Genomic DNA, 24,885 nt, shown 5'->3' on the forward strand with positions numbered 1-24,885 from the left:
CCTTATTTTTAGTGAATTTGCTCTTGATATTGGAAAATTTTATAATAACCCAAACAATTCCTTCACATTCTTATCCATAATACATTCAAATCCAACAAAAGCAATACCAAAAAATCTAGCCAAGATGCAACCAAAAGACCCTACTAACAAATTTCTGTGTCCCTTTAGCTGCTTCCTGCATCCTTGCCGATCAGCCATTTCCATAATGCAACTCCATTTTACACAAACAGTTTTCATATTGCTTCCACTGTGCCTTCAGCTGCTTAGGCCTAAAGCACTGCCATTCCTCCCGAAACCTCTCAGCCTCTCTACCTCTTTCTCCTTTAAGACGCTCCTTAAAACCTGTATCTTTAACCTTCCTAATATCTCCTTATGTGGCTCGTTATCAAACAAAATTTGACTTGGGACATTTTACTATGTTTAAGCTGCTATATAAATGGAAGTTGTTATTGTTGCATGCAGCTTACTTTTAGTGCCGTGTGGAATATTGGCAGTATTTCTACCCGAAGATAGAGAAATATGCTGCATAACCAAAAGCCCTTCACCTCCCTCCCAACTGAAGCTCTGACAAAGAACCTTGCAAGAGCAAAATATGTGGGTGCAAAGCCCATTTGAAAGATTGCAGAGGGTGGGGTTCCACTGGGGACCTGGTGAGATTGCTGACTGTCCAATTTCCTGGTCCCCACATGTTTACATCCTGACAGCAGCTCTCTAATTAATGCGCAGGATGAATTTAGGAACTTTAAGAATGGAAGCAATATCAAAATGTTTCTGTGTAAAATGGAGTTGCATTGAGTAGATTTCACTTTATTCCCTTAAATATCTCTGTAGTGTTTTTTGATAAGCTTCTTGTTTTCTTTCTGTGTGGCTATATTGCACAGCAAATTATTATTATTGAATGGGTAATCGTGCAATTAGAGTATTGCATAAGGAAGATTCTTCCTAGCCTCATGCAACACTTCTGGGATGGCTGTACTCCTGACTTGTGATCAGCAATGTTTTTGAAATTATACTTAATAATTCCTATGTATCTCCCAGTCAGTTATTCAAATAATTGTTGCCCATTTCAGGAAGTCCAGTCTCTTCACCTCTATTAGATTACGACCTGAGCCATGGGCAAATTTTCATAGGGTAAATATGATCAGAGAGTTAAACATGTGGCTTAAAGAACAAGGAAATGACAGAGAAATTAAACAAATACTTTGTGTCTGTCCTCATGGAAGTAGACATGAAAAACCTCCCAGAAATAGTGGCGTACCAAAGGTCCAGCGAGAATGCCACACGGATCGGTGCTGGGGCCTCACCTATTTACAATCTATATTAATGACTTGGATGAAGGGACCGAGTGTAATGTAGCCAAGTTTGCTGATGATGCAAAGATGGGTGGGAAAGCAAATTGTGAGGAGGACACAAAAATATCTGCAAAGGGATATAGACAGGATAAGTGAGTGAGCAAAAATTTGGCAGATGGAGTATAATGTGGGAAAATGTGATGGTATCCACTTTGGCAGAAAAAGTAGAAAAGCAAATTATAATTTAAATGGAGAAAAATTCAGTACAGAGGGACCTGAGGGTCCTTGTGCAAGAAACACAAAAAGTTAGTATGCAGGTGCAGCGAGTAAGCAGGAAGGCAAATGGAATGTTGGCCTTTATTGCAAGGGGGGTAGAGTATAAAAGCAGGGAAGTCCTGCTACAACTGCAGCATGGCTGGCGGAAGGCTACTGATTTTCAGTGGAGGAGACTGCACATGAACTTGCAGGATGGCCTCGAGCAGCTCTGGGCCTAGGAGGACTGCACCATTTTGGCATAGGTGTCAGCAGGCTGGGCTGGCTGGCTGACAGGTAACAGCAAGGGAACTGGCGGAGTGGTAGTGATGTTAAATCGAGTGGAGGTGTGTCATCATCTTCATCTAGCCAGGTTGCAGTTCTTCGGTACCAGAAAAGAGAAAGGCAGGGGGCACTAATGGGACGGAGGGTAATTTTTGCCTGGGGGGAGGGGGGTGCTACCGCCTCCCGGGAAATTGCCTGGGAGTTTGTGGAGGCACTACCATTGTGGTGCCGCGTCCCAGGCCACCACGCAACCAGCGATGACATCATCGCCGTGCGTGGCAACCCCTTACTGCCCCCACACCGATCCATTACCGCCCCGTGGGGGAAATTGCCCTGTGAGCTGTGAGGCTGGCGTGAGCGGAGGTCAACGCCAGCTTCTCGGGTCGTGAAGCTGGCTGACATCTACTCTCTGGGTGCTGGTTAAAGGGGAGGGCGCCTGTGCCCCAGGCTGCCAATTCTTTTGGAATCTCGGGTCGGCTCCACGATGGCGGCCTTTGCGTGGTCCGTTTTGGATGCCAAGCTGCAGGCACTGTCCAATGCTCCCCTGGTGGCCTAGTGAAGGCCACCAGAGGCCTTGCAGTGTGCGTAGCGGCCCTCCCCTTCCCTCACCGCCCCGGTAATCACCCCCAAAGGGAGTGGAGCACACAAGATTGTGCTACGCTTCCTTTGAGGGGTGGTAAGCCGAATTCAGCGGCGGGGACGGGACTTCTGCATTACTTGCAGAAAGCCCCGGCATCAGATGGTTACCGCCCCCGATCGGGATGCAGGGCAATCTTGCCTCCATTTATTTTAATGTTTAAATTTTTTTTTTAACCCCCAATAGTCAATCAATTCTGGAGGACTAAGACTTCACATTTGTAAAATTTAATTTTCAGGGCCTGACAGGTTGTTTGGCAGTAATTATGACTGCCATTAAAAATTCAATTACACCTGAATGTACCAGCCCTAACTTTTTCTGCCATGTTTAGTGGGTAACTAGTACGTAAGTAGAGCAACTTCACGCCCTTGGATGGATTTCAATGCCGAGTTTATCGGCGGGATAGCGCAGCTTGTGGAGGATAGCACTTTACAGATTTTTATGTTTGACTGTGTATGTGCAGACATTGAAAGTTGCTATCCTACTTACTCCATAATAACGGTAAGCGCTGATAGTCTCACTGTTATACTTAACGCAAAATCCAGGCCATTATATTGTTTCCGACAGCCAACAGTTTGAGAAGAAACAATCACACCACTTTTTCTTCTCCTGCCCCTCACCCCTCTCCCATTTTCATATTTAATTTCACACTCACCACCACACATCATCTTTCACTTTTCAAAAACTACAAAAACCTTGTGTTACAATTTGCACTCTCTTCTAACTCTCTTTACCCATGTTCACAGCAAAAGGCAATCTCCTGAAGCAGAGCCATGCCTCCTGTGATCTTGTACTTGGAACTTTATGAATGATGTGAAGGGAATAACATACCACAGAATTAACAGTTACTTTTTTATTGCGGTCTTTTGCATCAGAGCTTGTTCACGCTGCCTATCATACTCTCCTATTCACTCCAAAAGACAGAATGTCGTGTTCAGGCCAAAAGTAAGAGTTGAATTTATTTATAAGACTAACATAATTACACAGAAGCAAAAGAATACTGCAAATAATCACCAATACATCAGTTGATGTATACAATACTTTAAACTGTCCTGAACATAATATAGTCATCGGGATGAATAATTTGATTAGTGGAGGCTCAGTAACAGAAGGAAACAGATCGAAGGTTATTGGCAAAAGGACCAGAGGGGAAAAGATGAGAAGGCATGTCTTAAGCAGCAAGTTGTCATCATCTGGAATGGGCGGTGGAAGCAGATTCAATAATAACTTTCAAAAGAGAATTGGATAAATACTTGAAGAGGAAAAAGAGCAGGGGATTGAGACTAATCGGATAGCTCTTTTAAAGGACTGGCACAGGCACAATGGACCCAAATGGTCTCCTCCTGTGCAGTATGATTCTAGGTCCAGATTGCGTCTACTCTCAAATAAGCTAATCTTGCCGAAAAACACAGGGCTGGCTCATTAACATCATTTTCTGGCTCTCCAGGTATGTTGCTCATGATATGCTTGGGGTGCCGGGGTGAAAAGTCAGACGTCAGCATCCAACGGAGGCTTGTTTGCTGTCCATTCTGTGCCAGGCGATCTTCCAGCATGGGACTTGCTTGGCAAGGGGTGCCCAGGATTATTTTTTAAAACGTTGGTCTCCTCTTCGGCAGGCACTATGCCGTTAAGGTGCTGCTTAAGTGTCCAGACTAGAAACTGAGCTTCTGCCCCTTTAATAAACAGCGGCGCGTTGGCTATCTGTCGGTTTTATTTTCTTCTAACACAGGATTTGCATGTCAAGTAGATTGGATCCAAGAACACCTCTCTATCCAACAGGCACCTGCAAGTTTCACATGAATTTAATATTTCAAATACATGAGGAAATGTCTATGCAATGAACTTGAGTATATGTAATAACTTTCCTCCAGGAAGCCAATTGGCTATTTCTCCCTTGAAACTAATAGCTATCTCTAGACAGCCTTATTTGTTGTCTTACTTTCCCCATGCAAACATGTTTTAAGAATACAGTTATCAGAGGACCATTTTAAATTCACAATTTATAGGCCTATCTAAAACGTCATATGCAAAAGATAGTGTAGAAATGTTATGGTTTGATACGAGATGGAGCTCTGCTTCCATTGCATCTGGTATTAGCATGTTCTCCCGGGATTGCTTTGTTTGACTTGCAATCAAGGTATCCTGCAATATCACTTTTTGTAGACTGGGAGTAACTGATCTTAATAGAAACATAGAAAATAGGTGCAGGACTAGGCCATTCGGCCCTTCGAGCCTGCACCGCCATTAAATGAGTTCATGGCTGAACATGCAACCTCAGTACCCCATTCCTGCTTTCTCGCCATACCCCTTGATCTCCCTAGTAGTAAGGACTACATCTAACTTCTTTTTGAATATATTTAGTGAATTGGCCTCAACAACTTTCTGTGGTAGAGAATTCCACAGGTTCACCACTCTCTGGGTGAAGAAGTTTCTCCTCATCTCGGTCCTAAATGGCTTACCCCTTATCCTTAGACTGTGATCCCCTGGTTCTGGACTTCCCTATCATTGTGAGCATTCTTCCTGCATCTAACCTGTCTAAACCCATCAGAATTTTAAACGTTTCTATCAGATCCCCTCTCATTCTTCTGAACTCCAGTGAATATAAGCCCAGTTGATCCAGTCTTTCTTGATATGTCAGTCCCGCCATCCCGGGAATCAGTCTGGTTAATCTTCGCTGCACTCCCTCAATAGCAAGAATGTCCTTCCTCAAGTTAGGAGACCAAAACTGTACACAATACTCCAGGTGTGGCCTCACCAAGGCCCTGTACAACTGTAGCAACACCTTCCTGCCCCTGTACTCAAATCTCCTCGCTATGAAGGCCAACATGCCATTTGCTTTCTTAACCGCCTGCTGTACCTGCATGCCAACCTTCAATGACTGATGTACCATGACACCCAGGTCTCTTTGCACCTCCCCTTTTCCTAATCTGTCACTATTCAGATAATAGTCTGTCTCTCTGTTTTTACCACCAAATTGGATAACCTCACATTTATCCACATTATACTTCATCTGCCATGCATTTGCCCACTCACCTAACCTATCCAAGTCACTCTGCAGCCTCATAGCATCCTCCTCGCAGCTCACACTGTCACCCAACTTAGTGTCATCCGCAAAATTGAAGATACTATATTTAATCCCCTCGTCTAAATCATTAATGTACAGTGTAAACAGCTGGGGCCCCAGCACAGAACCCTGCGGTACCCCACTAGTCACTGCCTGCCATTCTGAAAAGTACCCATTTACTCCTACTCTTTGCTTCCTGTTTGACAACCAGTTCTCAATCCACGTCAGCACACTACCCCCAATCCCATGTGCTTTAACTTTGCACATCAATCTCTTGTGTGGGATTTTGTCGAAAGCCTTCTGAAAGTCCAAATATACCACATCAACTGGTTCTCCCTTGTCCACTCTACTGGAAACATCCTCAAAAAATTCCAGAAGATTTGTCAAGCATGATCTCCCTTTCACAAATCCATGCTGACTTGGACCTATCATGTCACCTCTTTCCAAATACGCTGCTATGACATCCTTAATAATTGATTCCATCATTTTACCCACTACTGAGGTCAGGCTGACCGGTCTATAATTCCCTGTTTTCTCTCTCCCTCCTTTTTTAAAAAGTGGGGTTACATTGGCTACCCTCCACTCCATAGGAACTGATCCAGAGTCAATGGAATGTTGGAAAATGACTGTCAATGCATCCGCTATTTCCAAGGCCACCTCCTTAAGTACTCTGGGATGCAGTCCATCAGGCTCTGGGGATTTATCGGCCCTTGCAACAGAAAATAACAGAGCCTCTCTGTTAGCAGGCTAAATACATTTTTATGAACTAGCATTTTCCTGAAAGTTTCGGCACTAAATCCCTTTGGCCAGAATTTTCCTTACTTTGGCTGGTCCGCTTAGGGCGGTGTCTGTGGCTTAATGGGACCTATTATGTGTTACCCGGCCCAATTAGATGGAATGAGTCTGGTGACGTCACTCATGGTTCATTTTAAGCCGGGATCCTTAAAGGGATCATGGCCACATTAAATTTAATGTTTAATCTAACATAGTGGATGTTGAATCTTTACTGTACAATAATATAAAAGATATATACGAGTTGCAAAGAAATCGTTAGATCAAATTATATTTAAGTAATATGACTCCAAATACGACCAAGAACATAATTTAAAAAGTACATTATTTGGGAAATTATTGGTGCTTTAGTCACAAATCTATCGACTTTTATATCAGTAACTGATACAAATAAAAGATGTGTGTGTATAGGTAATACATAATATTAAGGAGGTTTTAAATGCAATTGTAAATGGGTGGATTTATAATCTTACGCAAGTTAAGCAGAAGAACTCTGGAATCCCTGACATACAGTGTAAGTGGTGCTTCCAATGTGTTTCTGGGATTTTCGCGGCTTTTCCGCTAAAGTTAACAATAGACAAGTGCGAGAACCTCTGCAGAAATTCACCCTAAAGTCTCGGACTCTACATTTCAATTGGTCAAATTCAGGGACTGAAAACAAATTGAACCAATGGAATGAGTGATGAGAATGAAATTGTTACGGTTGATGATTTGATTTAATGTGTCACTGGACAATCACAGCATACTGTGAGAAAAACCTGACCAGAAAAACAAAAATGTGTATTCAAATGGTATATATCATTCAACATTCAGGAAGGATAGAATAAAAGGAAAAGGAGGTGGGGTAGCATTGTTGGTTAAGGAGGAGATTAAGGCAATAGTTAGGAAGGACATTAGCTTGGATGATGTGGAATCTATATGGGTAGAGCTACAGAAAACCAAAGGGCAAAAAACGTTAGTGGGAGTTGTGTACAGACCTCCAAACAGTAGTAGTGATGTTCGGGAGGGCATCAAACAGGAAATTAGGGGTGCATGCAATAAAGGTGCAGCAGTTATAATGGGTGACTTTAATATGCACATAGATTGGGCTAACCAAACTGGAAGCAATACGGTGGAGGAGGATTTCCTGGAGTGCATAAGGGATGGTTTTTTAGACCAATATGTCGAGGAACCAACTAGGGGGGAGGCCATCTTAGACTGGGTGTTATGTAATGAGAGAGGATTAATTAGCAATCTCGTTGTGCGAGGCCCCTTGGGGAAGAGTGACCATAATATGGTGGAATTCTGCATTAGGATGGAGAATGAAACAGTTAATTCAGAGACCATGGTCCAGAACTTAAAGAAGGCTAACTTTGAAGGTATGAGGCGTGAATTGGCTGGGATGGATTGGCGAATGATTCTTAAGGGGTTGACTGTGGATGGGCAATGGCAGACATTTAGAGATCGCATGGATGAACTACAACAATTGTACATTCCTGTCTGGCTTAAAAATAAAAAAGGGAAGGTGGCTCAACCGTGGCTATCAAGGGAAATCAGGGATAGTATTAAAGCCAAGGAAGTGGCATACAAATTGGCCAGAAATAGCAGCGAACCTGGGGACTGGGAGAAATTTAGAACTCAGCAGAGGAGGACAAAGGGTTTGATTAGGGCAGGGAAAATGGAGTATGAGAAGAAGCTTGCAGGGAACATTAAGGCGGATTGCAAAACTTTCTATAGATATGTAAAGAGAAAAAGGTTAGTAAAGACAAACGTAGGTCCCCTGCAGTCAGAATCAGGGGAAGTCATAACGGGGAACAAAGAAATGGCGGACCAATTGAACAAGTACTTTGGTTCGGTATTCACTAAGGAGGACACAAACAACCTTCCGGTTATAAAAGGGGTCGGGGGGTCTAGTAAGGAGGAGGAACTGAGGGAAATCCTTATTAGCCGGGAAATTGTGTTGGGGAAATTGATGGGATTGAAGGCCAATAAATCCCCAGGGCCTGATGGACTGCATCCCAGAGTACTTAAGGAGGTGGCATTGGAAATAGTGGATGCATTGACAGTCATTTTCCAACATTCCATTGACTCTGGATCAGTTCCTATAGAGTGGAGGGTAGCCAATGTAACCCCACTTTTTAAAAAAGGAGGGAGAGAGAAAACAGGGAATTATAGACCGGTCAGCCTGACATCGGTAGTGGGTAAAATGATGGAATCAATTATTAAGGATGTCATAGCAGTGCATTTGGAAAGAGGTGACATGATAGGTCCAAGTCAGCATGGATTTGTGAAAGGGAAATCATGCTTGACAAATCTTCTGGAATTTTTTGAGGATGTTTCCAGTAGAGTGGACAAGGGAGAACCAGTTGATGTGGTATATTTGGACTTTCAGAAGGCGTTCGACAAGGTCCCACACAAGAGATTGATGTGCAAAGTTAGAGCACATGGGATTGGGGGTAGTGTGCTGACATGGATTGAGAACTGGTTGTCAGACAGGAAGCAAAGAGTAGGAGTAAATGGGTACTTTTCAGAATGGCAGGCAGTGACTAGTGGGGTACCGCAGGGTTCTGTGCTGGAGCCCCAGCTGTTTACACTGTATATTAATGATTTAGATGAGGGGATTAAATGTAGTATCTCCAAATTTGCGGATGACACTAAGTTGGGTGGCAGTGTGAGCTGTGAGGAGGATGCTGTGAGGCTGCAGAGCGACTTGGATAGGTTAGGTGAGGGGGCAAATGCATGGCAGATGAAGTATAATGTGGATAAATGTGAGGTTATCCACTTTGTTGGTAAAAACAGAGAGACAGACTATTATCTGAATGGTGACAGATTAGGAAAAGGAGAGGTGCAAAGAGACCTGGGTGTCGTGGTACAACAGTCATTGAAGGTTGGCATGCAGGTGCAGCAGGCAGTTAAGAAAGCAAATGGCATGTTGGCCTTCATAGCAAGGGGATTTGAGTACAGGGGCAGGGAGGTGTTGCTACAGTTGTACAGGGCATTGGTGAGGCCACACCTGGAGTATTGTGTACAGTTTTGGTCTCCTAACCTGAGGAAGGACATTCTTGCTATTGAGGGAGTGCAGCGAAGGTTCACCAGACTGATTCCTGGGATGGCGGGACTGACCTATCAAGAAAGACTGGATCAACTGGGCTTGTATTCACTGGAGTTCAGAAGAATGAGAGGGGACCTCATAGAAACATTTAAAATTCTGACGGGTTTAGACAGGTTAGATGCAGGAAGAATGTTCCCAATGTTGGGGAAGTCCAGAACCAGAGGTCACAGTCTAAGGATAAGGGGTAAGCCATTTAGGACCGAGATGCGGAGGAACTTCTTCACCCAGAGAGTGGTGAACCTGTGGAATTCTCTACCACAGAAAGTTGTTGAGGCCAATTCACTAAATATATTCAAAAAGGAGTTAGATGAGGTCCTTACTACTCTGGGGATCAAGGGGCATGGCGAGAAAGCAGGAATGGGGTACTGAAGTTGAATGTTCAGCCATGAACTCATTGAATGGCGGTGCAGGCTAGAAGGGCCGAATAGCCTACTCCTGCACCTATTTTCTATGTTTATAGTGCAGATCAATTCACTACAATTACTGTTCAGTTGGAAGGCAAGAGACTAGAATGGCCAGTGAAAAATTAACATTTACCAGTAGCTTTTGAAGTCGGACAGAATCTCAATCTGTTAGCTGATGTAATCAACATGTTTTTATATTGGTTTGTTTCCCATGCTGTCAAATAATCAGCTGGAAAAATGGCCACAGAACTCACGCCTCAGGTTGACAGACGTGGTTCCCGAGCTGTGTGAATCCCGTGGCCGTGCAGGGAAATTTAAAAATATGGGGGAAAAGGCTCTTAAGTGCCTGTAAAGTACCTCATAATGATTTCAATTGGGTTCCCCGCCCCTGCAGGTCGGATCGGCTCCATGATGACAGACGAGTCTGGGGGAAAGGCACGTGGGAGCGAGTTGACAAGTGGGTTCCCGATCTGCCATTTAAAAAAAAAAAAAACAACTTTCCTACCCGACCCGCCACTGATCGCGCCCGCCATTCCTGTTGCCAGTGTGCCAGCTAGATTCTAGGAGAATCAAGGGAGATGGGGATCAGGCGGGAAAGTGGAGTTGAGGTCGAAGATCAGCCATGATCTCACTGAATGTCGGAGCAGACTCGAGGGGCCATATGGCTCCTATTTCATATGTTCTTATGAAGCCAAAGACATTTCCTCTGACCTGCACCCAGATCTCTATGTCCACGAATTGGCCAGTTGAGCTACCGATCTCTCCCGCTCCACCCACAACCTTTGGTTTGAAGAACATGACAAACACATTGTCTCGCCACCTAGGATTCATGCTGAGCTCAAACAAACAAATCACTTTCAGCATATTACATGCAATTTCCTCTCCAAAATGTGCCAACGAACTTCATTGTCTCAACCTGATGTGGTGCATGAGAAAGACTATTCTGGATAGAGGTTTTGATTGGCTTGAATTCACATTCCCAGGGAGTATGTGTTCTGATGATTTAATCCCTTTGAAAACAAATTTAACTTAAAAGTGATATCTTAAGAAAAATGACCTGAAATTCGTCCGAGGCCAAATACTCAACATTCCAAAATGTGATCATTATGCAGTTGGAAAACTGCCATAAACTAATGAGATGATATTACTGATGTAAATTTGGATGCATGCTTTTGGAACAAAGTGCAGTCGCTTAAAACACATGCGTTTGTATAATCTCTTCAGAGTTCCTAAATATTTTATTTGTGGTTTTTAAAACTCAGGGCTGTTGCAAATCAAGGGAGAGAAAATAAGAGTCCACTGTACCAGCAGGAACAAAAACGACACACGTACAGTTCTTGGAATCTTCTGATTCGGGACTTTACTTTTTTGGCTGCCTTACCTGCCTCAATAGTTGGGAAAGTTCCTACGCACAGGCCTGTTACAGCAAAACTATGTCGCTGCCCTTTGCAGCAAACTGAGTACTCAGACAACTGCACAGTTAAAGACGGCTGCCCACCACTGGAGGGGGACATTTACACTGCTGCACTGGTGACACTGCCCCTGGGGGCATCAGGAAAGCACCAATTCATAAGGGTCTTGGTAATAATACCACCTCATTTATTTTACAGTGCTCCACTAGCAGTAACATAAAATAAATATACAACAGGAGGCAAAATAAAAACGTTAACAAGAAAGGGACAGGCTTTAGTATGGGTCTGATTTCTCCACCATCCATAGGATGCTAATGCCCTGCCTTTTAACTCCAATTTGTTTGTATGCTACCTGATCGGAGAAAGATTCTCTATAGTTCCCTACCCGAAAGCATGATGGTGTTGTCCAGGACAACTGGCTAACTATCTCAAATCTTTCCTGTACCTTCTTCTTCTCCCCACCTCCCCCCACACCTCCACCTGCCCTCCCCTGCCTTTAAAATACCACGTTATCTTTGTGTAGCTAATATGCAGTGTAGAAGCATCATGATGGAATAGGCTGACTTGCAAGGAACATAGAATAAGAAAGTAATTGCATTAAATTCAGTTCATTAAATGGATTTAAGTTGTTACCTTTGCTGCAATGATTTATGTAGGTGATTACTCTGAATTGCAGCAGAAATAGTTTGGCTGTTTAATATGTATATTTTTTGTTAAAGATTGAATTAATCTCAATTCTGTTGAGGCTGTTTGTGGTTGTACATTTTCAGCTTTTAATCTTTCACCATCTGCAAAGCATGGGCAAGTTAATTAATCAGCTAGAAAAATCACAAACATCTGTGTTTGTTACACAACTTCTGTTGGAATCCTCTAGCATTCCTTTCCGACTACTTTAATGGCTTGTGGCAATTTTTTTTCCTCCTCCCACTGCCTGCATGGGTTCAGTAAACATTCCTCCCATTAAGTAAGAGAAGAGAAACCTTTTCTCCACAACATAGGATTTAAAATCAGGATGCCCTGAAGCCATTGCATTTCTGTTACTCTTTCACCAAATTTCTGTATCGGTTGACTGACGAGCAGATTATTTCAGCTGCTCTATCCTAATAAGCACATTTTCTGCTGTTCTTTGGTTAGCTTTTGGAAGTTAGGATGTGGGTCCCTTGGAGTCGGGGGGTTTAACACACAAAAACAGTTTGAGAACCATTGGTCTATAGTGCTCTGTTCATCGTCAACCAATGATGCCAGATTTCTTTGGTGATGTTCATCTCGTGGCCCTGAATAAATAAAACACTTCCAGTTTTATGTCACATTCTGGCTTCAAGATTGACATTAACTATAGGAAAGAAAAATACAACATGCTGGAAATGCTCAGCGGGTCAGGCAGCATCTATGGAGAGAGAAACCGAGTTAATGTTCCAGGTCGATGACTTTTCATCAGAACTGGAATAAGTTCGAGATTTAACAGTTGATAAGCAAGTGCAGAGTCAGGGGAAAAATGGGGAGGGGTGTATTTTATGCCTTCCTCCAGACCATGATTTTACCGCATTCAAATTCTGTTATTATCTCCCAGACAAATTAGTCTGGTGTCAAAAAAAGAGACTGTAGCATCTCGAGATGATTATGAAAATTGGGATGACTGAAACCAAAATGGTTAAATCTAAAAATCACAAGTCCTGTTTCCATTGCTGCTTTTAGTCCCATAACAAGAATTCAAACAAGAACCATAAGCAGAAGTCATTATTTGTTGACTGTCTTCTTGTTTGTGATTATCCTGGTAACTCAAACAACTTAAGAAGCACCCTATCTCTGAGATCCCTAGTAAGCAGGCTACTCCGTATGTGCGGAGTGAGTAAACTTAGGCTGGCTGACTGCTTCACCTACTGGAATTCTCAACAGTTAATACTTATCTGGGTCAGTGCCTCTTGGCTTTCTTCCAAAGCATATGCAAATTGGTAAACCATTCAACATCCTTCTGTGTTAAGCAGTTGAACGACTTGAGCATTTTGGCCTTCATGGACAGCACATATTTCACATCCATCCCAATCAGTTTCACCAGCAGAGCTTGGTCAGTGTTGGTAGCTCTCTACATAACTGTCATGAAAGTGGTGCATTGCCAGACTTGCTGGCCAAAAGCTTCAGTGCCCTGACTAATGCTATTAGGCACCTGGTAGGCCAAACTATCTGGGCCAATCATTTCACAAGATTGAACTTTGCTGCTGAAAATGTTTCCCAGGTGGCTGCACTCTCACAATGTTACAGATGCGTCTATTTGCACGAACTGAAATGCAGCCATTTCTCTGATTGGCTCTCCAGACCTATTGCTGCTTTGTCCCCTTGGAGGATAAGCCACACCCTGAAGTTGCTTTGGAATGTGTAACTGGAACTGCCCAGCCCAAGTTCTGACTGACTTTCCAATTTGTAATTCGATCCATTTTGACTTCAGAAGCCACAGAGGATTGATCTCCCCAAAAGCCACCAAGTTCCAGCCGAAGTCCATTACCCCAGCGCCGGTGCATCCCTCCGCCAGCTGAAAACCCTTACCCCAACAAGTGTGTTGCCTCCCACAACCTAAGTCCCTTGCCCCAGCGTAAGTGCTTCCCTCCCCCAGCTGAAGACCCTTACCTCAGCAATGCTACCACCAGCTGAAGACCCTTACCCAAGCGCAAGACCTTACATCGCCATAGAAGGGGCATTGTGTGTGGATTGTTGACAGGTTTATTGGGTATGCAGTGAATAGTGACAGTGTCGTGACTTCTAGATTTCATCCACCCCAACGATGTCCCTTGTAACACACACACCGAGCTTGCACGCACTAGGGGTAGGAAGAACATGATTCGTCTTCTCTGAGTCCCCTCTCACCCCCCTCCAATCCCCCCCACCCTACCTGTGTTTCTCTCTTTTCCCCCTGTAAAGTCCTTACTCAATGCACAAAACCCACACGAGGCACATTCTGTGGACAAGGTCACTCTATGACCTGAACCGATATTCACAGGACCAAGAAGTGATGACCCTGCGTGGGACCTCCCTTTATATACCTGGATGACCAGATAAGGAGTGTCTCCCACAAGTTCACCCCCTGTGGTCTAGGTGTGTATTGCTTAAGTATATACAGTATTGCAGTGGTGTTACATAGAGGTTACATACATGACATCACCTCCACCCCCAAAGTCTTATTGGGATCATAGGTTAAGTCTTTCAGGTGGTCTACGCTCCCTCGTGGAGCACCGCAGTTGGGGCTCTGGTTGTTGAGCCTTGGCGTCAGTGTGTGTCCTCTGTGGTGATTCCGGCCTGTCCGGGCTGACCGCAGGGACTGTGCATGCTGCTGAATGTTCTTGTTGCTCGTTCACTGGCGGTGGTGTGAGCACCATCTCATGCACTTCCTCAGGTTCCTCAGTGTCTATGCTGAACCTTTTTTTTTACTTGGTCCAGATGCTTACGGCATATCTGCCCATTGTTAAGTTTAACCACGATGACCCTGTTCCCCTCTTTGTCTATTACAGTACTCTCAAGCCATTTGGGCCCCACGGCGTGATTGAGGACAAATACGGGGTCATTTATTTCTGTACATCTCCCCCTTGAGTTTCGGTCATGGTACTCGTTTTGGGCCTGGCGCTTGCCCTCAACTATGTCGGTCAGGACTGGGTGAATGAGGGGCAACTGAGTTTTGAGTGTTCGTTTCATAAGTAGCTGTGAGCGAGTGCGGTCGGAACCTATAGGCCAGCAGGAGGCGCGATAGGCGGCATTGAAGGGAGGGTCCTTGAATCCTGAGCATGCCTTGTTTAATGATTTGGACCGTACGTTCCGCCTGGCCATTGGAGGCCGGCTTGAATGGTGCTGTCCTGACATGGTTGATGCCATTACCCAACATGAACTCCTGGAATTCGTAGCTAGTGAAACATGGGCCATTATCGCTAACAAGGATATCCGGCAAACCGTGGGTTGCAAAGACCGCACGTAGACTATCCACAGTGGTGGATGGCGTGCACGAATTCAAAATGATGCACTCGATCCATTTCGAGTACACATCTACCACAATGAGAAACATTTTTCCCATGAACGGGCCCGCATAGTCTACATGAATGCGTGACCATGGCCTGATGGGCCAGGGCCATGGGCTGAGCGGGGCCTCCCTGGGGGCATTACCCAGCTGAGCACACGTCGTGCACCTGCGAACACAGTGTTCCAGGTCTGAATCAATTCCCGGTCACCAAACATGTGACTGGGCAATGGCCTTCATCAGCACGATGCCTGGGTGCTCGCTGTGGAGTTCCCTGATGAAAGCCTCCCTGCCCCTCTGGGGCATGACTACCCGGCTGCCCCATCGTAGGCAGTCAGCTTGGATGGAGAGCTCATCCATCCGCCTGTGAAACGATCTGACCACCTCAGGGCAAGCTCCGTGTGCGGGTGCCCAATCCCCAGTCAGGACACATTTCTTAATCAGAGATAGGAGGGGATCTCTGTTGGTCCAGATTTTGATCTGGCGGGCTGTGATGGGGGAGCCTGCGCTGTCAAAGGCATCAACGGTCTTGACCATCTCAGCGCTTTGCTCCGCTGCCCCCTCAGTGGTGGCCAGTGGAAGCCTGCTGAGCACGTCAGCACAATTTTCAGTGTCGGGCCGGTACCGGATGGAGTAGTCATAAGCAGCCAGCGTGAGAGCCCATCGCTGTATGTGAGCTGATGCATTGGCATTGACAGCCTTGCTGTCTGACATCAGGGACCCCATAGGATGATGCATCACATGTCAGAACCAATTTCTTACAGGGGTCATACAGGGTCAATAACTTAGTTGAACATAGTAGGTTCCGCGCCCAATTGAAAGCCTGTTCTTGACAGTCCCCCCAAAACCAATCATAACCCTTACGCAGGAGCATGTGAAGCGGCTCCAACAACGTGCTTAAGTTCGGCAGAAAGTTCCCGAAATAGTTCAAGAGTCCCAGAAATGAACGCAACTCCGATGTGTTGCCGGGCCTGAGTGCTGGTCGAATTGCCTCTGTTTTGGATTCGGTGGGCCGAATCCCATCTGCAGCAACCCTCCTGCTCAGGAACTCAACCTCAGGAGCCAAAAACACATATTTAGACTTCGAGTCGCAGGCCTACCCGGTCCAGTCGGCATAGCACCTCCTCCAGATTGTGGAGATGTTCCTCGGTGTCACGACCCATGATGAGGATGTTGTCCTGAAATATGATTGTTCCAGGAATGGATTTAAGCAGACTTTCCATGTTTCTTTGAAAAATCGCGGCCGCTGGTCGAATGCCAAACGGGCACCTGTTGTAAACGAACAGTCCCTTGTGTGTAGTGATGGTGGTCAGTAGTTTAGATTCGTCGGCCAGTTCTTGGGTCACGTAGGCTGAAGTGAGATCCAACTTGGTAAACAGCTTACCGCCTGCCAGCGTGGTGAAAAGATCCTCCGCTCTTGGGAGTGGGTATTGGTCTTGTAGGGACACCCGATTGATAGTGGCCTTGTAGTCGCCACAGATCCTGACACAACCATCCGCTTTTAGGACGGGAACGATGGGGCTCGCCCAGTCGCTGAATTCAATGGCCAGGATGATGCCCTCTCTCAGCAAACGGTCCAATTCGCTCTCAGTTTTCTCCCGCATCACATACGGCACTGCTCTGGCCTTGTGGTGCACTGGTCAGGCGTCCGGGGTGATGCGTATCACTATTTTGGTACCTTTGAACGTCCTGATGCCAGGTTGGAATAGTGACTCAAATTGTTGTAGGACTTGTGAGCACGAACTTCGCTCCACAGATGACATTACGTGCCCATCCCCCCATTTCCAGTTCATCTCAGCTAACCAGCTCCGTCCCAACAGTGCGGGACCATTGCCCGGGACAATGCAGAGCGGCAGCCGGTTCACTGATCCATTGTGTGTGACCGTCAACATTGCACTGCCTAGTACTGGAATTATTTCTTTGGTATACGTCCGTAGTTGTGTCTCAATGCTTTCTAGTTTGGGTCTACTGGCTTTGAGTGGCCATAGCTTTTCGAATTGTTGAACGCTCATGAGTGACTGGCTGCCCCCCGTGTGCAGCTCCATGTGTACAGGGATGCCGTTTAATAAAACCTTCATCATCATTGGTGGCCTTTTGGTATATGAGCTGTGATTGTTTGCCACATGAACCCGCTGAACTTCAGCGTCCATTGATTTGCCCCACGAGTCATCCTGCATCACAGACCCCTCTTCTGGTCCATCCGCCTCGTAAATTAGCCTGGTTACAGGCTCCCTGCACATTCGAGCTAAATGGCCACTGAGGTTGCAATTTCTGCAGACAAATTGTTGAAACCTGCAAGTCCTGGCAGAGTGTTTACCCCCACACCTCCAGCATGAACTGAGATTCCTATTGTTGTGAACAAAGGAGCTATGACCCGGCATTCCTCGCTGATTGTCCCTTTGACAGCCCTTGAGTACCCTGTTAGTGGGTGTCAATGGCCCCATCCTGGACTACATTGTCCACTGTGATGGCGTAAATGTCCGTTCAGCCTGCCACTGTCTCTGTTGAAAACATGCTCTGGGGTCTATTGCTGCCTGTGATGTATCGAACTGCCCTTGCCTGCCTGCGGGGCTCTGTGTCGCATTTAAGATATTGACTCCCTGATCCCCCACCACGTTAGAGGCAGAATTTCGCGCGTATATTATTTTGGTTTCCTCCTCCCCCGTCATGAAAGTTTGAGCCATCAACGCCGCCGCTTCCAAAGTCAAGTCCTTAGTCTCGATTAACTTTCGGAAAATCCCCGCATGACCGATGCCCTCAATAAAGAAATCCCTTAACATCTCCCTCCTGCAGGCGTCTGTGAACTTAGAGGCTGGCCAACCGCCGGAGGTCCGCAACGAAGTCCGGTATGCTCTGTCCTTCACGACGTCGGTGTGTATAGAATCTGTGTCGGGCCATGTGTATGCTGCTCGCCGGTTTGAGGTGCTCACCGATTAGTTTGCTGAGCTCTTCGAAGGTTTTGTCCGCCGGCTTTTCGGGTGCTAGTAGGTCCTTCATGAGCGCGTAAGTCTTAGGTCCTCAGCTAGTCAGCAGATGGGCCCTTCGCTTGTCGGCCGTTGCATCTCCCAGCCATTCTTTCGTGACAAAGCTTTGCTGGAGCCTCTCAATGAAATCGTCCCAGTCCTCACCAACACAGTACCGTTCATCTGTGCTACCGGTGGCCAGTCTCGTGAGTCGTTGATTCCTGTTTCTCGTCGCCAATGTAAAGTCCTTACTCAATGGCACAAAACCCTCACGAGGCACATTCTATGGACAAGGTCACTCCATGACCTGAACCTTTATACACAGGACCAAGAAGTGATGAGCCTGCGTGGGACCTCCCTTTATATACCTGGATGACCAGATAAGGAGTGTCTCCCATAAGTTCACCCCTTGTGGTCAAGGTGTGCATTGCTTAAGTATATACAGTATTGCAGTGGTGTTACATAGAGGTTACATACATGACACCTCCCCCCCCCCCCCCGAAGCTCTCTCTCTGCCCCCCCTCTTCTCACTCTCCCTGCGTGCCTCTTTCTCTTTCTCCGCCACCTGCTCTCCCCGGTGCTGCAGGAGACTTGGTGGATGCGTTCGGCTGCTCGGGCCTCAGGTCTGCTGCTGGATGGATCGGAAGCAATGTGGTGTTAGACACGAGCAGTAAAGGGTTACTGAGAATTGGGCTGGGGTGGGGGGGGGGGGAGAGCGGGGATCGGAGTCAGTGATATTTTGCATTAGGCAGAAATAGATCAGGGCTAAGCTGCAAACTGACTCTGTTAAAATGAACCAGGATTTCTGTGAATTCTGCAAACTTCTGTATCAATCAGACTCCCATGCATAAGCCCTGGAGTACAACAATTTTTTGCAAGTCTTATTATTCCAAAACCAGATCAATCCCCATCCCTATCCCTATCTGAGTACCCATTGAAGCTAGCTACGGTAGAAAAGGCAATAAGGGGGTATGCAAGGGAGGGAAGTCACTAGGCTTGGATATTACATAATAGCAGCTTGCAGTTATATAGCACCTGTTAATGTAGAGAAAGTCTCAAGTAGCTTCACTGAAGAGAAAAGAAGCCTATGTGAAAGGGTGAGGAGAAAATCGAAAGCTTTGTCAAAGAGATGAGTTTCAAGAAAGCTTTCAAAGGCATAAAGAGAGATCAATAGACAGGAGTTTAGGGAACGGGTTTGAGAAAGTAGAGCTAAGACACAGAGGGTGATGGTAGAGGATTGACGGGCACAAGAAGGCATGGAAAGCTGGAGATGGTTACAGCGGGAGCAAGGCCATTTGAAATTTGAGTTCATGCAGAGCAACTGGTAAACAATCCTGAGACTGGCACCTTGCAGTGCAAGGGAGGTAGAAATGTCCTCCCAGATTTGGGAAGGGATAAGAATGGTTCTTGGAACACAAGGTTAAGGGACCTGACTTCTGTCTAGCACGAGGGAGTTACGATGAAGAGTGCTGGGATGGAGCAAAGCACCTGACTTTTTTTCTTTTTATCTTCTTCTGTTTTCACTGTGTTTCTGTTTTCTATTGGGAGGGTTAATGAAAAAGAGGGGTATTATAAGGCTTCATTGCAATATCTATACCTTACTTATGGTGGTGATGTTTGCATGCTGGGCTGGATACCAGCTTATGCTCCTACTGTTGACGTGCTTCTTACTGTAGTATGTGGTGCCTTGTATCCATTGTTTATTAAAAGCATTGAGTGAGCCCAACATTCAGCAGACATCACTCCTACAGGTGGTGCTGTAAAGGGTCATATTATGTAACTCACTCAGTGCAGTGGGACTCAACTGGCGTTACTGTGGCAACCTCACTGTACTCATCTTGTATGTTAACATTATCCTGGAAATCTAATTGTCAATCTGAAGCATTGCTAAATTCTTTCCCCAATCATGACCAGTCCCCGAGCAATGGTGCAATAATCCCTCAACTGAAAGACTACTCCTGGTTAAAAGTCACTCTGATCAGATGTTGCCATTCATGGAAACACTCCGATTGCCCAAATAAGCAATAAACGACCCCCCAATGCGCTCTGGAACAGTGTCCGCACGCGTTCCACAATCCACTTTCTGTTTCTGTGAAATGTTGCTTTTCATTCACACCTGAAGTGTGCCTCACTCTCCCCACCTTTACTCGGTATCAACTAAATCTCCCTTGTGGATTTGGGACGCACAGCGATTTTGGCTCTTGGGTTCAATTCCTGCCCAGACTGACGGGATCTATCCTCCGACTGCTTTCTGGCAAATGAGTGCAAACAATTGGGAATGGTCCCACGGGACAAACCTGACAGTAATTTGGAGCGGCTTATCAGAAGGTAAGCTACTCGGAAGCTGATGTTGGAAGTGAAAAAGAAGATTGCACTGATGCAAGAAGACATGCTTCTCTGAGGTGGGATCCAGTGTTGGAGCAGAGCAGTGGAAGGTGTGTGTTTCCCCTTTCCCCCCCCCACATCTTCGTACCACATCTGTGAGTGCTCGAAGCTGCCCGCTCAAAATGAGGAAACTCTTCCTATGCAAAGCGTTAATATCCCTGATCCTCCTGAGAAAATGCCCCAAAACGTAAATAAAATGAATATTGAGCCGAGTATGGGTACTGTTATCATACCAGGATTACAGAGTAGAGCAGCATATAGTCATGCACCTCTCCCAAACCCTATTTGCGGGTAGTTTGGTAGAGACATAGAAAGTAGGTGCAGGAGCAGGCCATTCGGCTCTTCAAGCCTGACCACCATTCGATATGATCATGGCTGATCATGCAACTTCAGTACCTCATTCCTGCTTTCTCTCCATACCCCTTGATCCCTTTAGCCATAAGGACCACATCTAGCTCCCTTTTGAATATATCTAACGAACTGGCCTCAACAACTTTCTGTGGTAGAGAATTCCACAGGTTCACCACTCTGAGTGAAGAAGTTTCTCCTCATCTCGGTCCTAAATGGCTTACCCCTTATCCTTAGACTGTGACCCCTGGTTCTGGACTTCCCCAACATCAGAAACATTCTTCCTGCATCTAACCTGTCCAATCCCGTCAGAATTATACATGTTTCTATGAGATCCCCTCTCATTCTTCAAAATTTCAGTGAATATAAGCATAGTCGATCCAGTCTTGCTTCATATGTCAGTCCTGCCATCCCGGGAATCAGTCTGGTGAACCTTTGCTGCACTCCCTCAATAGCAATAATGTCCTTCCTCAGATTAGGAGACCAAAACTGCACACAATACTCAAGGTGTGGTCACACCAAGGTCCTGTACAACTGCAGCTAGACCTCCCTGCTCTTATACTCAAATCCTCTCGCTATGAAGGCCAACATGCCATTTGCCGCCTTCACCGCCTGCTGTACCTGCATGCCAACTTTCAATGACTGATGTACCATGACACCCAGGTCTCGTTGCACCTCCCCTTTTCCTAATCTGAGCAGTGATGGTTCCAGCTCATCTGGGAGAAATGTGATCCAGGGTAATTTTTTGAATCATTAGAAATAAAAATAATTTAATTATCAAAGAAGCCCACCTCTTTGGTGAGGTTAAGTTATTGGTGATTTCTCCCGTGGCATTTGTGACACTTTGTAAAACAATTACTCTATCTTGGACACAGTTGAAGTACAAATGGTTTTGGAAGATCTCTGTGCCTGGCTGGATAGGCAGCTCCCACGGCTACTGGAGCCAGCAGAAACAAATGATTTCAGGGGATTGGGAGAAACCGCGCATGCGCAGAAGCCATTGAAATCGCTGGCCAGCCTAAAATTGGTATCCATTGAGTGAACAGTGCAGTCAGGCGCTGGTAACACAACCTTCACAAAAAATGCAGATGGATGGCAGCCACGCAAAAGCACTAGGTCCCCAATAGCTGCCTTAAACTCAACTGGCCCATTAAACAACAAGGTGGCGTGCCACCATCTTCTCAAGGGCAACTAGGGATGGGCCATAAATGCTAGTTTTGCCAGCAAAACCCACATCCTGAGAATTAAAAAAAAAATTTGTGAATGGAATATGGGCATTGCTGACGAGCCCAGCATTTATTGCCCATCCCTAATTGCCAGCAGACCATGTGGTGAAGATAATCCCACAGTGCTGTTAGGGAGGGAGTTCCAGGATTTTGACCCAGTGACGATGAAGGAGCGACGATACACTTCCAAGTCAGGATGGTGTGTGATTTGGAGGGGAATGTGGAGGTGGTGGTGTTCCCATGCGCCTGTTGCCCTTACCCTTCTAGGTGGTAGAGGTCGCGAGTTTGGGAGGTGCTGCCGAAGAAACCTTGGTGAGTTGCTGCAGTGCATCTTGTAGATGGTACACACTGCAGCCATGGTGCGCCGGTGATGGAGGGAGTTGAATGTTGAAGGTGGGGGATGGGGTGCCAATCAAGCGGGCTGCTTTGTCCTGGATGGTGTCAAGTTTCTTGAGTGTTCTTGGAGCTGCACTCATCCAGGCAAGTGGAGAGTATTCCATCACACTCCTGACTGGTGCCTTGTAGATGGTGGAAAAGCTTTTAAAATAATGCATATTATTTTTCTTTGAAAACTCTTCTGAGCAACACTCATTCCTCCATGGTTTAATTTCAGGATTCATTAATTTGATTAGTATTCAATAAATTAAATACTGGAATTTTGTAAGTATCTGCACTTCTGTAGAAAGCTGTTTTACTGTGTTGAATATTACAGGTCGGTTATTGACCAGATTGATTGAATTTTTTTCTAAAGAAAAATGATAAAAGGGTTTAAAAATTTATTGAAGGAAAAAAAAGTTAATTTTCTTAAAAAATACTTCAATGACGCAAAGCAAAAACAGAGTTTAAAATAACACAATCTACAGAATAGGGGTTAGATCATGATTTAAAAAGTGGGAGACTTTTTAAAATGAGAAATAAACACAAAATGTCGAAGGGCACATTCATTGTAGAATTTTTTTTTTTTCGTTGCCAATCTTTCCAATTCTTTGTCAGATCATCTTGTCAGATTACAAACGCCAGAGGTCACCTTGCACACATCAAGGATCACTCTGCGCCAATGCTCTTAGCCAAAAGGCCTAGAGCCACTGCACCGTTCCTGGAAGTACTGCAATACCAGGTTCGTGCCATGGAGGTGGGTGGGTCAGGCCCCCCATCCCAGCTGAATGTAAATACAACACTAATTAATTGATTAGTAGAATAGCACGGAAGCTCACTCTGTAGAATGCTATTTAGTGTCAAATCCTCAGAACACCTTTTTTTTAAGAACTTTTATTAATATTTTCTTTTCGTTCTGCACACAGGAGCCAGCCCATATCTCATACTGCTGTCTTGCGCTTTGGGCATGCAGAGACTCTCCTGCCAGTCCTGACTCTCATGGGGTATTTTAAGGACGAATACCCCTTGTTAGCAAACAACTTTGAAGAACAAAGAAATCGCAAATTCAGAAGTGGATGGATTTCTCCCTTTGCAGCAAACCTCATTCTTGTGCTGTACCAATGCAATGAAGCACAGAGCCTAGGAGAAAAATACAAGCTCCAGTTGTTTCTGAATGAAAAGCCACTGCTGTTTCCTCACAGTGGAAATCTTGTCGCCAACTATGACGAAGTAAAGAACTGCTATCAGCATCTCATTGAAGCGCTGAATTTCAGCAATGTATGTGAGTTTGCCACAAGAGAGGACTTAATGAGTCTAGACCGCGATGAATTGTGAGCTAGCTGCGTGTCTTTATCTGATGGGCGCAGGTTGGTGATTGCTCCAAATCACTGGAATTCTTTGTTTTCTCATTGAAAGATTTGTTCAAGCGTCTTTTTTTACGTACTGTGCAGATGTTGCTGAATGTGCTTTGTCAAGGCTTGGGACAAATCATTCATGTTGAGACAGGACTTTGTACTTTGGTTCGTGAATGTCACAAGCACTTCAGTAGTAGTCAGCTAAAATTCTCTAAGGGGCATCCTGTGCATTGTTGCATTTCTTCAATCCATAAGGAAGTACTTCAGTTGTTGTTGGAAGTTTTAAGGACTGAAACTGCTGCTGAGCCTCCAAAGGCAGAAAGTTTAATTGGGTTGCTAAGAAACTTTGGCAATGAATCAATCTAACAATTGATTCTAGCGAAATGAAAACAGAAATTGCTGGAAATACTCAGCAGGTCAGGCAGCATCTGTGGATAGAGAAACAAAGTTAACATTTCAGGTCGATGACCTTTCGTCAGAACTGGAAGATGCTGGAGATGAACATTTGATGAAATGTCATCAATGAAAGGTCATTGATGAAAGAGTCCCAGCATCTGTAGTATTTTGCCTTTCTTTAAGTTGGTTCTGGTGAGTTTATTAAGGATTCTGAAGTATTTGTATGTTTACAGTGCAACATTTTCTGTGCATTGGTGTTTTTTGTATAATAACGTATTGTAATTGTTGGTTCCCAAGAACTGCAGAAGTTTAGTTTGACCTGTACTGTTAAGACCAATGTGTTAAGCACAGGATAAAATTTCTCCCAGACCAGTGTGACAAACCTCGTTTTGACTTTTTCACGAGGGTTTGGCCCCAAAGATTGCTGAAATTTGAATGGAAAATGTTGCAGTTCCTTCACAGTAATCTGCGTTAGAATTGCATCTGAGGAAGCGAGATAGAATTCTTTCTTTTTGTCTCTTACGTAATCTCACTACAGCCTTATGTGATCGAATGCATACTGTATAAATTTAGCTGATCACATCATCCAAAATGTTTCAAATCTCATAAGT

At 45.1% G+C, this 24,885-nt stretch overlaps 1 protein-coding gene across 4 annotated transcripts in view; it reads left to right on the forward strand.

The window, feature by feature from the left end:
- minpp1b (multiple inositol-polyphosphate phosphatase 1b) overlaps positions 1 to 24,885 on the forward strand; it is a 119,876-nt gene that overhangs the window by 68,694 nt on the left and 26,297 nt on the right. The window contains exon 4 of one of the 4 annotated variants that reach the window (XR_011592784.1): positions 23,450 to 24,466. Coding sequence is in view for 3 of the 4 variants with exons in the window: in XM_070876889.1 (XP_070732990.1) it covers positions 23,450 to 23,858 (409 nt within the window). In the remaining variant the exon portion in view is untranslated. The remainder of the gene's footprint in view (positions 1 to 23,449; positions 24,467 to 24,885) is intronic. The other 3 variants (XM_070876888.1, XM_070876889.1, XM_070876890.1) reach the window with 3 other exon arrangements.

This window comes from Pristiophorus japonicus, chromosome 3 (genome assembly GCF_044704955.1).
Source record: "Pristiophorus japonicus isolate sPriJap1 chromosome 3, sPriJap1.hap1, whole genome shotgun sequence".
NCBI classification, from domain to species: domain Eukaryota; kingdom Metazoa; phylum Chordata; class Chondrichthyes; family Pristiophoridae; genus Pristiophorus; species Pristiophorus japonicus.